The sequence below is a fragment of the Orcinus orca genome, chromosome 16 (assembly GCF_937001465.1).
Source record: "Orcinus orca chromosome 16, mOrcOrc1.1, whole genome shotgun sequence".
Lineage (NCBI taxonomy): Eukaryota > Metazoa > Chordata > Mammalia > Artiodactyla > Delphinidae > Orcinus > Orcinus orca.
Genome location: NC_064574.1, coordinates 64,364,782 through 64,378,814, shown reverse-complemented (window position 1 = coordinate 64,378,814; position 14,033 = coordinate 64,364,782). Strand labels below are relative to the sequence as shown.

Sequence of the window (14,033 nt, the reverse complement as noted above, 5' to 3'; positions counted from 1 at the left end):
GCACCTAACCCATAAATGATATTTGCTTCATGTTTGAACAACAAATGTTTTAACCCACTGTCTTCACTAATATTGTAACTACTGTCTTACAGATTGACTTGATGCAAAAACATCACAAAGGCTCCATATTATACAGTATGCGATTTTTGAGGTATGAGCTTTAGAAACTTACCTCTCATGTGGCATGTACATCAGGCTTTAACTTCAGTTTAATCATTTGGGGGAATTTATGCATTTCTTTTTTTTCCCTCTCTCTCTCCATAATATTTTTAGAGTATTAAAGGGGCTGTGGAGGTATTTTTGGATTCTTGCTAGGATACTTAGTCTTAACAGATACATTTTCTTTTTATCACTAAATTGAGACACTAATTCTGGCAGATGATAGCTTTTTCAGCCCTTATAACTAGCTTAACATTTATGCCTGCCTCTTTGAGTTCAAATCTGCATTTTCTATTTTGTGCCTTTGATTGCCTCATTTTAAGTGCTCATTTCCGTTCTTAACAGTTTTCTATTTATTGGACTGGGATGATCTTGTTGGTGCTAACTGCCTGATATTGACTTTTTGAGAACTAAGCTGTCTAGATATTATAAAAATAGAGATTTCATATAAATGCTGAACTATTTTGTGCTTTTGGGATCAGAATACCTATAACTTGAATTCTGGTTAGAAATATTTTGATCAGTTTGTATTGGAAGAACTTAGCAACCAGGGAGTTTTTAGACAGTTCTGAGACAGTAGTTCTACCCTAGTGAATTTTTTGCTATATTTCTGAAAACCCAAATTCTGAAAAAAAAAAAAAAAAACTTGGTGTTTATTACTAATGAGATTTAAAAACGTGTATTTCTAACAAATTTCTAACAAATCTAACAGGTTGTTCCTGTTTTTTTTCAGTTTAGTTTGAAATCAGTGCTTCCTAGTTAGCAATGGATTTGTTGGTAGCAGTAGATTGCTTAATTTCTTCAGTGAAGAAGTTAAAATCAGCTATTGTCTGTTGAGTATAAAAACTTGTTTTGATCATATTCATATGTTTATGAACTATTTATATTTATTTGTTTAGACTGAAAACCTTAAGTATATTTACTATTATGGTCATAATAACTTCAAGTGTACCTTAAAAGCTAAGTATTTCTTAAGAACTTATCTTTCTTAAGCCTCACAATAACATTACATAATAGATAGGTATTATCCCCATTTTATGCAAAAGACAACTGAGGCTTGGAAATTAAGTTCCTTGTGCAGAGTCACACATACCTTTTCAGTGCTAGAGCTGGGATTTGAGCCCAGATCTTTTTTTAACCCATATTCGCTATTGCCTTCTGTTTACTGGTATGTCACCAGAAAAAGATACAAATATTTAACTCTCAATGGTAAGAGTATATATGTGATGCATAAGCATAATGAAAATTAGAAATTCAGATTATTTAGATATTCATTTAAATATTGATAGACTTAAGTTATCTTGATGTTTTAGAATTATTTTATTCATTCATTTACTAACAGCTTTCTTTTCTAGGTTGTGTTAGATGCTATACGTATAGACAGGTTCAAAATCTGCCAGAAAAACTCATAAGTTCTCTTTTATTTTTCAGTTCCCTTTTTAGAAATTAATGATATGTTATGGTTTATTATAGGTGCTCATTTAGTGTGCTATTTTAGATACATGGGGGTAGATCATTATGTTAGTTTTAAAAAGTTCTCATGCTCCATTTAGTGGTAAAGGTATTTAAATGCTTATACTTAGTATACTTAGATAATATCCTAATACATTTTTTTTGAAATTCCATAGATTTTATTTTTCATATGTTGGAAGTTCTGAGCTTTGTCAACAAGTGAACTCTGAATGTTTGAAGAAGATACTTCACTATGGAACCTTAGTTATATGCATAGTATGCTAGGGTTATGGATTTTTATCAAGTTTCAGATTGAGAGCCTTTAGGAATAATTTAGATTGGTGCCACATAGGTATCCAAGTTTAATTGAACCTATTTGTCTACATTCTATATTAACAGTGATTGCAGTAGGTACAGATCAGGGTGTCTGAGCCTATGCACCTTTTCATATTTAGTGTTCTTGGGGGGGGCAACGAAAGGATGATAAACTCGAAATGAAATACACAGACACTTTTTTTTACACATAGGGGAGGGCCATGGGGGTTGAGGAATAGCTCAGTTTCTGCTCTTGCCAGTGTCCTTAACTTTTCCAGGTAATTATGGGTGCAGCAGTTGTTTTAGTAAGTATCATAAAAGTGATTTTTTTCCAGAAGGTTGTTCCTCTCAGAAGAAATATCAATAGCAGAGGAACTTTTTTCTTGGTGTTTTTCATATGCTGCCATAGGGTAGTTTTCTTATTTCTTTTTTTCTTTTTTTTTTTTTTTTTTGGCGGTACACGGGCCCCTCACTGTTGTGGCCTCTCCTGTTGCGGAGCGCAGGCTCCGGATGCGCAGGCCCAGCGGCCACGGCTCACGGGCCCAGCTGCTCCGCGGCACGCGGGATCCTCCCGGACCAGGGCACGAACCCGCGTCCCCTGCATCGGCAGGCGGACTCCCAACCACTGCGCCACCAGGGAAGCCCATGTTTTTTTATTTCTTGATACCTTATGGTTGATGGAAGAATAAGGCTCATGAGAAATTATAAAGTTTAGCTCCCTATTTTACTGATGGGGACATTGAGGCTTAGAGATGATCCTTAGATAAGGATACTAATTTTATCCTGGGGCTGAGCAGCTTGTTAATATCAGGTATCTCGGATTATTCTAGGCGGTACTTGAATTTTAAATAGATTATGGACTGCAACCTTCAGCAACCTTTATTGGATTCTTGACACTTTGCTTTTATTTTCCTCATTTTTTATAATTTTAATAGATATTCTTTATATGAGGAATCTTCAGTGAAGTCCTCAGTATTGCCATACATTAAAACAATCTTTGCAGCTAATGTGTTCTTTCCTAATATCCTATTGAGCTTGCTTTCAAATTTCATTCTATAATTTATTTTCCCACCAAATAGTCAAGTTACAAATTTAGGTGAGAGAGGGAGAGAGCCACATTGCCATGAGGCAGTACTTTAAAAATAATTTGGTAACACATTGCCCCTGCCTGATATGTTGCCAGTGTTTTTTTTATTTTTATGACTGGGAAGATTGTAATTTTTCCACTGGTTAAAACCCTGTTCTGGGAGGAGGAGATTTAGGAAGAACTATTCCTTTTATCAAGTCATGTGAAAAGAATCCTGGGACCAGGGTGACCAACTGTCTCAGTTTGCCTGGGACTGAGGGAGTACTTAAGACATGGAACTTTCAGTGCTAAAACCTGTTAAGGTTTGTGTTGGCCACCCTAGTCCTGGTAGTTATTTATATTTCTGTATGGGTCTTTAGATAGCAGGAGGGGCTGAAAAGCTGGCATTTCATCCATTGACAATCCCTCCCCAGTTGAAAGACTTCTTATTACACATTGGAATGCTTATGTATAATAGTAATGAGGAGAGAGGCATGTATGAAAGAAAGATTTATGATTTGGGTTATCAAAATGTTTGTTTAAAGTTGTAACCTTATATACTCTTCTCTCTTTGCAGAACTGATAGTGCATCAGCCGACCCAGATAATTTAAAATATTCTTCATCCAGAGATAGGGGTGGGTCTTCCTCTTATGGACTGCAACCTTCAAATTCAGCTGTGGTGTCTCGGCAAAGGCACGATGATACCAGAATCCATGCTGACATACAGAATGACGAAAAGGGTATATATATTTCCTTGCTGCTAGAGGCATGTTTTTTGTGCGTTTGTTTTTTTTAACCTAGCTGCCTCTCCCTTTCTTCCTCCTTGCCTGTCTCTTGCTCCCTCACCTCTCTCTTCTAATATGTTTAAAATATAAATATTACACACAGTGCTGTTCTTGAAACTTAAGTTTACCCCCTTAATTAAAAAAAAATTTAAATGTACTTTTCACACACGCAATACATAAATGCAGTTTCCTTGCCCCCAAAATGCAATATTATCACTAAGGCTTTCCTGACTACTGTCTCTCCTCTAGACTTCTGAAAAGTTTTAAAGTACAAAATCTGAGTTAATTTAGTTTCCATTTCTCTTCTTATCTTCCACTGAAGATAACAAAATGAAATCAATGCATGCATCACAGGGAAAGAGTAGAAGCCAAGGCTGGTTGAACTGCAGATTGGGTCAGAAGAACCTGAACTATCAGGAATTGATTGAGTGAAACAAAGAGCCCTATTGAAATAATGTAAATGTTGCTGTTTTTAGGTGGCTACAGTGTCAATGGAGGATCTGGGGAAAATACTTATGGTCGGAAGTCGTTGGGGCAAGAGCTGAGGGTTAACAATGTGACCAGCCCTGAGTTCACCAGTATTCAGCATGGCAGTCGTGCGTTAGCCATCAAAGACATGAGGAAATCACAGGGTAAGGCTGGGTAAACTGGGGACAATCACACAAGCCTCTGCTGAGACATCTCCTAAATGCCTCTTTCTGTACCAGTGCCTTGCACCTGTGTGAGTTGGTTAGCTTACTGAGTTGAGAAACATGTGCAGGTGATAATTGTTTGCATTCCTTTTCCTGTGAACTGTTCCCTACCATGAATTACCACAAGAAGGTTTTTAATACTTTTTAAAGGAGAATTCTCTTAAAATAAGATTAGAAGACTGGGTAAGATTTTAAAGAAAGGATTTTTCCTGATTATAGTGGATACTGAATGTATAGTGGACTCTTACTGCAGCAAGTCCTTGAACTCTAGGGTGAGGGTAGGGGTGTACATGGACTGGGCCCTTTTCTAAAGTTAAATACACAGTTACTGCTTCTTGCTTTATAACACAAACCTCACTCTATAGGTAAAGTGTCTCGAAAATTCATAGGATTAAAGGTAATCTTTTTTTTTTTCTAAAAGAGAAATTTATTGTATTGGTAAAGCTGCTTAAGAAATCAAGATTTCTGATTTATACACTTTGTTGGATATAATTACTCTTTGGACATTTAGTTTATGACCATTTTTTCCCAGTGAGGGCTTTGTGTGTGTGTTGTGTGTATCTTGGTGAACATCTTTGTGTTTATAGTTTTTTGCATGCAGTTTAAAAAAAATTTCGATAAATTTTCTAAAATGGAATGACTAGTCAAAGCCTATACTGTCTCAAAAGTGTTTGAAGGGACTTCCTTCGTGGTCAAGTGGTTGGGACTCTGCGCTTTCATTGCAGGGGGCACGGGTTCAATCCCTGACCAGGGAACTAAGATTCTGCATGCCGAGTGGTGCGGCCAAAAAAAAAAGAAAAAAAAAAACCCCACCAGTGTTTGAAGTCTTAGATTTAGGTATGATAGAGTTAGAAAGTGACTCTAAAGCTTATTTAGTTTAGATCCCCCTTGCAAGCTCAGAGTTATGCAGTTTGCTAGGCGCAGAATTGTAAATAGAGCCTAGATTTCCTGACTAGTAACGTAAATACATTTTTAGCAGTCATCCTTACTGAAAATACTCTATAGGCTAGGGATTTTTAAAAATATTATTCCTTCTCTCAGATGTTGTAATTTCTTTTATTATCTATTTTCTTTCATTCATTAGAAATGAAACTGTCAGACCCTTTAATTTTGTGTTAATGTACATGGGTTAATGATGATAAATTGTGCAGCTGAAAATTTAAAAAGAAAAATTTAGTACTTAAAACCATCTTTATTAGTAGTGTTCAGCATTTTGAGTACTCCTGCTTGTTCTTGTCATTAAAAAAGGGAAGAAAAGTTTTGATTTGCCACTTTCCTTGTGGCAGCATACTTGCACATGGCAGGTGGTAATTAGACATTTGTTGAACTGAATATGTGATTGCCATTCACCAAAACTTTGTCCTAGGAAAATGATGATGATGTGAACAAGAGGCTCCCCTCCAGTGGGAGACCTAGGTGAGAAATAGAAGCATGTACCCTGTTTCTGCCTGATAGAGACTTTATCCCTAACCTGTTGAAGTTTCTTACCTATGCTCTTTACCTAGATGTTGAAAACAGTTTGGAACAGATTTGAAGAGAATAATTTCTAAGCCTTTCTTTTTTCTCTGTCAGTTGGTCCTCCGGAATGAGGTGTTTGCATATCCTTTTTGAGGGTCTGCTGTGTGCCCGCAGTCTGCTGGGGCTGGGTTTATAGTGATGAACAGAAGTGTTAAAGGACCTACATTCACTGAGCTTTTATTGTCTGGTGGACTGTGATTTTTAATATACTTTAAAATATTTGGGCTGTAAAGTTTCTGTGCTGATTCATACTCAATGTTTATATTCACAGAGCGATCGATGTCTTATTCTGATGAGTCTCGACTGTCGAATCTTCTTCGGAGGATCACCCGGGAAGACGACAGAGACCGAAGACTGGCTACTGTAAAGCAGTTGAAAGAATTTATTCAGCAACCAGAAAATAAGCTGGTCAGTATAGTATGTTTGGAAATGTTGATCAGTTTCATTTTTCCATAGTTCAGTAGATAATGTTACCTAGAGTGGTTTTAAGAAGGGAAAAGTTTTGCTTCCAAGGAAAAATAATAGGGATTCCTTATTCCAGATTGATTTGGCCTGTATTATGATGGTCTAGAACTTAATGCCCCTAATGTGTAATTTATCTATACAAATGTTAGATCCACATTGGTTCCTTCTGCAATAAAGTGCTTTTGACCTTTTACACATTTATTCTGTTGTCCTCGGAATTTTTTTTCTGTGTTCCAGGACAGAATATCTCTGTTTTTCATATGTGAAATTGGGGTAGGAGGTACATATTTTGTTCATGGGTAAGTTTGGTGGCCTGGGCTAAATAAATGGAAAAACACTTTAAAGAGTAAAGTACAGGAGGGAGTTCCCTGGTTGCCTAGTGGTTAGGATTCCGGGCTTTCACTGCCGTGGCCCGAGTTCAATCCCTGGTCAGGGAGCTGAAATTCCACAAGCCGTGTGGCCCGGCCAACAAAAAAAATAAAATACAGGAGCAGTTACAAATTTCTTTACCCTCCAAGTAAGTCTCCTAATGTTAAATTAAGAACTTGCTATAGGGCTTCCCTGGTGGCAGTGGTTAAGAATCTGCCTGCCAATGCAGGGGACATGGGTTCGAGCCCTGGTCTGGGAACATCCCACATGTCGTGGAGCAACTAAGCCCGTGCGCCACAGCTACTGAGCCTGCACTCTAGAGCCTCCAAGCCACAACTACTGAGCCCGCGTGCCAGAACTGCTGAAGCCCGAGTGCCTAGAGCCCGTACTTTGCAACAGGAGAAGCCACCACAATGAGAAGCCCGCGCACAGCAAAGAAGAGTAGCCCCCGCTTGCCGCAACTAGAGAAAGCCTGCACGCAGCAACAAAGTCCCAACATAGCCATAAATAAATAAATAATTTAAAAAAGAACTTGATATAGAACAGGAGAAAATTAATGAAATGGTATAGTGAGTCAAATAACATTTGGTTCAAAGCAAGCTTCCTCCAACCCTCCTCCCCATTTTATTATGAAAAATTTCAAATACACAGCAAATTGAGAGAATTTTACAGTGAATATCATAGTGTCTAAGCTCTGTCATTAACACTTTATCGTATGACTTTATCATATATCTCTCTACCTCTTCCTCTATCCATCAATCCATCTTTTGTTTTAAAAATGCATTTCAGAGTAAATGAAACAAGCTTTTTAAGTTTTTTTTCCCCCCCATTGATGATCATGGCTGTATATTTCCTATGGGTAAATTTCTTTCAGAGTCTGAAAGGAAACTTATGACACTCTTAACTTATGATATAATTGGGACCTGGGAATAATAAGAAAAGTAAGGTGTGGTCCAGTTATAATTTGGAGGGAAACACAAGTTAAAAAAAAAAGAAAGTACACAGTGTTATTCTTAAAAGTATAGGAATCTGAAGCTTTTATTAATGTGTTTTTTTTTAAGGTACTAGTTAAACAATTGGATAATATCTTGGTTGCTGTACATGATGTGCTTAATGAAAGGTAAGTAATTTAAAAGACTAAAATATATTTTTAGAAACTATTAAAAAGTGTACAAGAAGATAAACCCATTGGCTTCATTTATGAACATCTACTTAATGTTTAACTGGGTTCTCTTGTCATCTTTATTTGTGTAAAAATATTTAAACAGTAATTACCACTGAATACAAATGAATCCACTTGAAAGGGAGAGCCATTCTTCTTTTTAATTTGTCAACATGACTGAATAATTGAGCATTGACTTGTAGAATGACGTAAACTCTTAATGCAAGTGTGAATGAATGCAATTAACTTTTGTAAACTAGAGCATTTGGAAACTGCTTAGAGAGTAGAGGTGAAAGGGAGCTTCCTTCTTTGGGCAACAGTGGATTCAGGCCATCTATCCTCTGAGGCTACTGGGGTTCTCCAAAGGTGTGCAGTCATTTCTTCATATGGTGATTCCCAAAGAATTGCAGTGTTGGAAAGCATCCAAAACTCATCTCAGCAGATCACGAACCTTACTGCTTTTTGATGGTTTTATTTTATATAGTTTCTCATTAATATAATACTTAAATCAGTGTTGTCCTTTAAGTTTACTGTATTTAACTATTACCATTTCCTATTTTATAGTCCTTACATATTGAATATTACCAAGTATATAATTATATAGTGTGTTTTATCTGATCACTTGTTGCTGCCCTTTTCTGCAAATCAGTTAATGTAGTTTGAGATAGAATTTGAAGTCTGAATTTTAGTATTTCTAAGCCTTTCCTTACTGTTTGTAAATAATTGATTCTATAAAAGGAAATCTAAAGTCTTAACAAAGGTACTTTTGGCATTGCAGGAGACAGAATAGAGAGAATATTTGAAGTGGATAAAATTTCAACCTTTTGTGTAGTTTGAATAAAAATTATAAAATCATTTAAGACATTCTGTTGTAAGATGTGTCATTCTTGTCATCTTTGAAAGCTTAAGCTTTTTGTGTATTTTGTTTTGTTTGCATTAAAATAAACACAGTAGCAAATTGCTTCAGGAGTTGAGACAGGAGGGAGCTTGCTGTCTTGGCCTTCTTTGTGCTTCTCTGAGCTATGAGGCTGAGAAGATCTTCAAATGGATTTTTAGCAAATTTAGCTCATCTGCAAAAGATGAAGTTAAACTCCTCTACTTATGTGCCACCTACAAAGCACTAGAGACTGTAGGAGAAAAGAAAGCCTTTTCATCCGTAATGCAGGTAAGAATTTCTGGAGGGTTGGGGGGAATGATGATGCGCTTGGGAAGAAAGTTGTCCTTAACACACATCCTTGAAGGGGAGCTTGAAGAAAGGAAACTTAGAATAGGGGTTATATACTGATTGATATATGACGTAAATAAAACTCGTGTTTCTGAATTAGAGTAAATGATACACACTGAAGGTAGATTTAAAGTAAGTTATTTTAAAAATTTTGTCTTTTTGCTTTTTAGAAGCTTTCTTTTGAATTTGCGTAGTACTAGAATCATTTACAGATTTGAAAATAGAAGCTCCATGAGGAAAGCCACGTAGAAGGGGGCTTCACATTTTTTGAGGGAGATAAAAACTAAACACCACAACTTATTTTGGGCCTAAAGTTTTGATAATATGTCAAAAATTCTTATTCCTAGTGATATAAAATAAATAATTGTGTGTCTGAATTACTATTATTATTTTTTTGGCTGTGTTGGGTCTTCGTTGCTGCACGCGGGCTTTCTCTAGCTGCGGCGAGCGGGGGCTACTCTTTGTTGCGGTGCGTGGGCTTCTCATTGCAGTGGCTTCTCTTGTTGAGGAGCACTGGCTCTAGGTGCGCAGGCTTCAGTAGTTGTGGTTTGCGGGGGGTGCGTGGGCTCTAGAGCGCAGGCTCAGTAGTTGTGGCGCATGGGCTTAGTTGTTCTGCGGCACGTGGGATCTTCCTGGATCAGGGATCAAACCTGTGTTCCCTGCATTGGAAGGTGGATTCTTAACCACTGCACCACTAGGGAAGTCCCTGTATCTGAATTATTAAGATCGTTCCCAATTTAATTTTGAGCAAAGTTATAAGTAAGTAAATTTTTCTTGAGCTAATGTTTTTAAAAATTTAGGATGTGGTGTCTTTAGAATATTTGATATCTTTATTTAATTTGCTTTTTTTATTAAACAATTCATGGTATATTTTATTTTGGTTAATTATTTTTAAAAAACATGAGAAATCTATTCTGTCTTTAAAAATTTTATTTTTATTTGATTATACAGGTTGTGACAAAATTTTGGAAAACATGCAGAAAATAATTTGTAACTAACCAGCATAACACCAAATTTGGCTTATTCTGCATACAGTTTTCATAATATGAACATTTCCTCAAGTATTTATTTTGAAAAATTTTAAATCCACAGGAAAACAGATGGGCTGGCACATTAAACATCCATATATCTTTTACCTAGATCTGTCACTTATTAACATTTTGCTGTAGTTGTTTTGTTTCTACACACACACAGACACAGACACACACAGAGACACGATTTTTTGTTGAACTGTTTGAAAATAAATTCCACACATCATGATGGCTTATGCTGTGATACTTCAGCATGCCTCTCCTAAGGTTAAGGCTAATCTCATATTAACATTATAATCATACCTAAGAAAATTAATTTTGTCACATAAGACAATCCATGTTCAAATTTTGCAGCTGCCACTAAGATGTCTATAACTTTTGTCTTAACCCAGGATCCCATCAAGGTTCATGTATTGATGAATCTTTAATCTCTTGAAGATGGTGGTGTGCCTCTTTAACCTCTTAAGTAGAACAATTCTCTGCACCCTTTTTTGTCCCCCTTATTTTGTAGAATGTTCTATGTTTTGGGCTTGTCTGATTATTCCTTCCTGTTTAGATTCAGTTCAAATATTTTGGTCACGAATACTTCATGGGTTCATACTTAGTGCTGTATCACACTAGCAGGCATATAACTTCAGGTTCACGTAACTCTTAGATAAAGAGTTTCATCACTTGGTTAAGGTGATGACCAACCAGATCTTTCCATTGTGAAGGCTTATTTTTCTCCCTTTGTAATTAGTGAGTAATGTGGGCATGATACTGTGAGACCTCCTGAATATCCTGGTTTTTTCATAATATTTCACTTGATTTTAGCATTCATTCATATTCTGTGCATTGTATAGATTATAGCATTGGCTGTCGCAAAATGGTGGTTTTCTAATTGTAGCATTTCTTCTATACTTATAACATCATTCTTTTGTAGAGAAGAACTTTCCTTTTGGGGAAAAAATTGATTTTAACAAAAAAAATATTTTTTTATTTAGCTACAAAATATTTAGCTACAAAATATTTAGCTACAAAATATTATTTAGCTACAAAATATTCTATAGGTAGTATGCCATATATTTATTTTAAAAATATATATAGTGGTAACATGAGCCCGTGTGTCATTCTTGTGTTGGGGCCATGCTAACCTTCTTTGAATCATTCCAATTTGAAGCAAGTACTAATATCTTAAAGTATAAGTCATACAACATCTGCTCTATGTTTTGAATTGGAAAATAATTCTGGTACTTTAAAGACAAGTTTCCCAAGCACATCTTAGTTTTTCTACTTGAAATTTTAATCACACCCATGGTTTTGAAGAGAGCACTTAGGAACAATGTAAACATGTTACTTAGGAATAATGTTAATAGATATTAAATGAGGGGAAAACAGTGGATTGAAATGTTTTCAACTTTTTTGGGAACTAAAACTATAGAATTTATTTTCTTTGATATAGTCAGTTTTGGCTATAGTCACTATTAAATAATGAACCTAATTTGCTTGTTTTCTCCCTGTTTTATTAAATGTTCACGGTTTGTAACTTTTATTTTTTAGCTTGTAATGACCAGCCTGCAGTCCATTCTTGAAAATGTGGATACACCAGAATTACTTTGCAAATGTGTTAAGTGCATTCTTTTGGTAGCTCGATGTTACCCTCATATTTTCAGCACTAATTTTAGGGTGAGTTCCCCGCCCCCCCTTTCCAGATGATGGGGTAAGGGATTGGCTGCATGTATGAGGACCTGGGGAATTAGATAGAAAACAGAGTTTCTGCTCCTTTGAGTATAATTGGTTTTAAGGTCCAGGATTGAATGATGCAATAATGTAGTTTTATAAAAAATACCATCTGTACTTGCTAACACTAATATCTTAAAATACTTAAAGAAATATTTCATCAGTGTCATAAAGAAAGTTCCATTATTCTCCTGCCCTGCCCCTCCCAACCCCGCTTTAATGTATAATGTCAAGAAGGTGGGACGTAAGATGTTCTAGGTTCTCTTACTCTGAAATGTTCCACAGGTTGGAATAGCAATAAGACCTTAAAATGATTAGTCCCCTTCTCTGTCTCCATCCAGGATACAGTTGACATATTAGTCGGATGGCATATAGATCATACTCAGAAACCTTCGCTTACACAGCAGGTGTCTGGTGAGTCGTTCAGCATATACCAGTCATTTAAATATTGTGGGAAGGAGTGTTCGTTTCTCAAAGACCAGCTGTTAACACTACTTTTTTGATAATGCAAGAAAAATAATTGCTTCAGAGGATATTTTGGTGAAGATTACTTGTTAGCTAAATTTATCATTTAAAAGGAAAAATGTGTACTTTTGTAGTAGGTAGGGAGAGTAAATACAGATTGTAGTGTTGCACCTGTGAGTAAGGACTTTATCTCAAGTCATTTGCTGCGTGTGCTGGTAGGAGATACCACAGTGGCAGTACCCTGAAGGGTAGAAAGGAAGATCCTGGATATTCGTGATTTATTGTTTTTCTATTGATTAAACAAATGGATTAATTTGGAGGATTGTCATAAATGATAAAGAAAAAATTTTTTTTCCGTGTTAAATGAATGACTGATATGACTCACTTGGACATTTCAACTTGTTCCAGGTGCTGTAGTTTCTCATAGCTTATTTGGTGAAATAAACTTCTGAAATTAAGATATACAGGTGAGAGTAGTTCTCTCAATTCCACTGGCAAGTGGTCCCATTTCCCCTGGGGGGATGAGTGTACGCTTTTGGTGACCACGTGTGGCCCTGGAGAAGAAAGCCAAGGTGGCCATAGATTGGCACATTTTAGTCTAAGTCCTGTGTGTAGTGACAGTATGGCTACTGAATCTACTTATTAAAAAAAAAGGACATGAGATTATATTTTAATTTCTGGAGAATTTTCATTTCTGTAGCGTTAAAAGAGGTAGTGGTTAATCATTAGTATATTAAACGGTTTACAGGGAATTCCCTGGTGGTCCAGTGTGTAGGACTCTGCGCTTCCATTGCGGGGGCCCGGGTTCAGTTCCTGGTCGGGAAAATAATATCCCGCAAGCCGCGCGGCACGCAGCACGGCCCCAAATAAACAAAAAACAGTTTATAGTCCTAATTTTATGATATAGGGCATGTTTCAAGAGTGGGCAACTTGAAAACCAGATACCTTTTAAAAGAATTCTCTTAAATATTTTTTTAACTTGGACTTAAAATTTTTTTCTACTCTTCCAAAATTTCTTGTATGATTCCTAGGGTGGTTGCAGAGTTTGGAGCCATTCTGGGTAGCTGATCTTGCATTTTCTACCACTCTTCTTGGTCAGTTTCTAGAGGACATGGAGGCATATGCTGAGGTGAGTATATAAAAAATGAAGTTATTTCCTAAAATTTCAGGTAAGAAAAAAGCAAAAACAAAAATCTAAAGCAGTGCTAGATTTATTTTAAAACAATTCAGATCACCTGACATTTAAGCAAAAATTATGAGACCATTGCAATATTTTAATTATTTTTAGATGTTTTTAAGTTGCCAGCAGAATTACCAGAAAGATAGAAAAATTGCAGGCCTAATTTCCCAAAGCTTGAAATAATCTTGGTGGCTGGTAGTTTCCTGAAGACATTTTCTTCAGTTGTTTCTTATTTTTTGTTATGAAAAAGGTGAATTGATATTGTATAAAAGCCCCTAAAGGCTTTTTTCTCTTACTTCTATTGGCAATCTTGGATCATGCTTCGGAGGACAAGGCTTGGCTTCAGCCACCTTTGAGTATGGTACCTTTAATACTGCTGTTGAAGTGTCTATTATTGGTTCTTGGATTTCCTGGCCACTGTCCTGACTT

At 36.2% G+C, this 14,033-nt stretch overlaps 1 protein-coding gene and 1 non-coding gene across 5 annotated transcripts in view; one reads left to right on the top strand and one right to left on the bottom strand.

The window, feature by feature from the left end:
* Positions 1-14,033, top strand: part of SMG1 (SMG1 nonsense mediated mRNA decay associated PI3K related kinase) — a 95,963-nt gene that overhangs the window by 20,113 nt on the left and 61,817 nt on the right. For 2 of the 4 annotated variants that reach the window (XM_033416464.2, XM_033416462.2), the window contains exons 2-9: positions 3,570-3,733; positions 4,255-4,410; positions 6,260-6,396; positions 7,884-7,942; positions 8,936-9,149; positions 11,780-11,905; positions 12,301-12,373; positions 13,456-13,553. In XM_033416464.2, coding sequence (XP_033272355.1) covers positions 3,570-3,733; positions 4,255-4,410; positions 6,260-6,396; positions 7,884-7,942; positions 8,936-9,149; positions 11,780-11,905; positions 12,301-12,373; positions 13,456-13,553 — 1,027 coding nt within the window. Of the gene's footprint in view, positions 1-92; positions 152-3,569; positions 3,734-4,254; positions 4,411-6,259; positions 6,397-7,883; positions 7,943-8,935; positions 9,150-11,779; positions 11,906-12,300; positions 12,374-13,455; positions 13,554-14,033 lie in introns of all 4 variants that reach the window. The other 2 variants (XM_033416465.2, XM_033416463.2) reach the window with 2 other exon arrangements.
* LOC117198754 (U6 spliceosomal RNA) lies at positions 11,313-11,421 on the bottom strand. Its single transcript, XR_004479987.1, has one exon. It is a non-coding gene; the product is annotated as a U6 spliceosomal RNA (small nuclear RNA).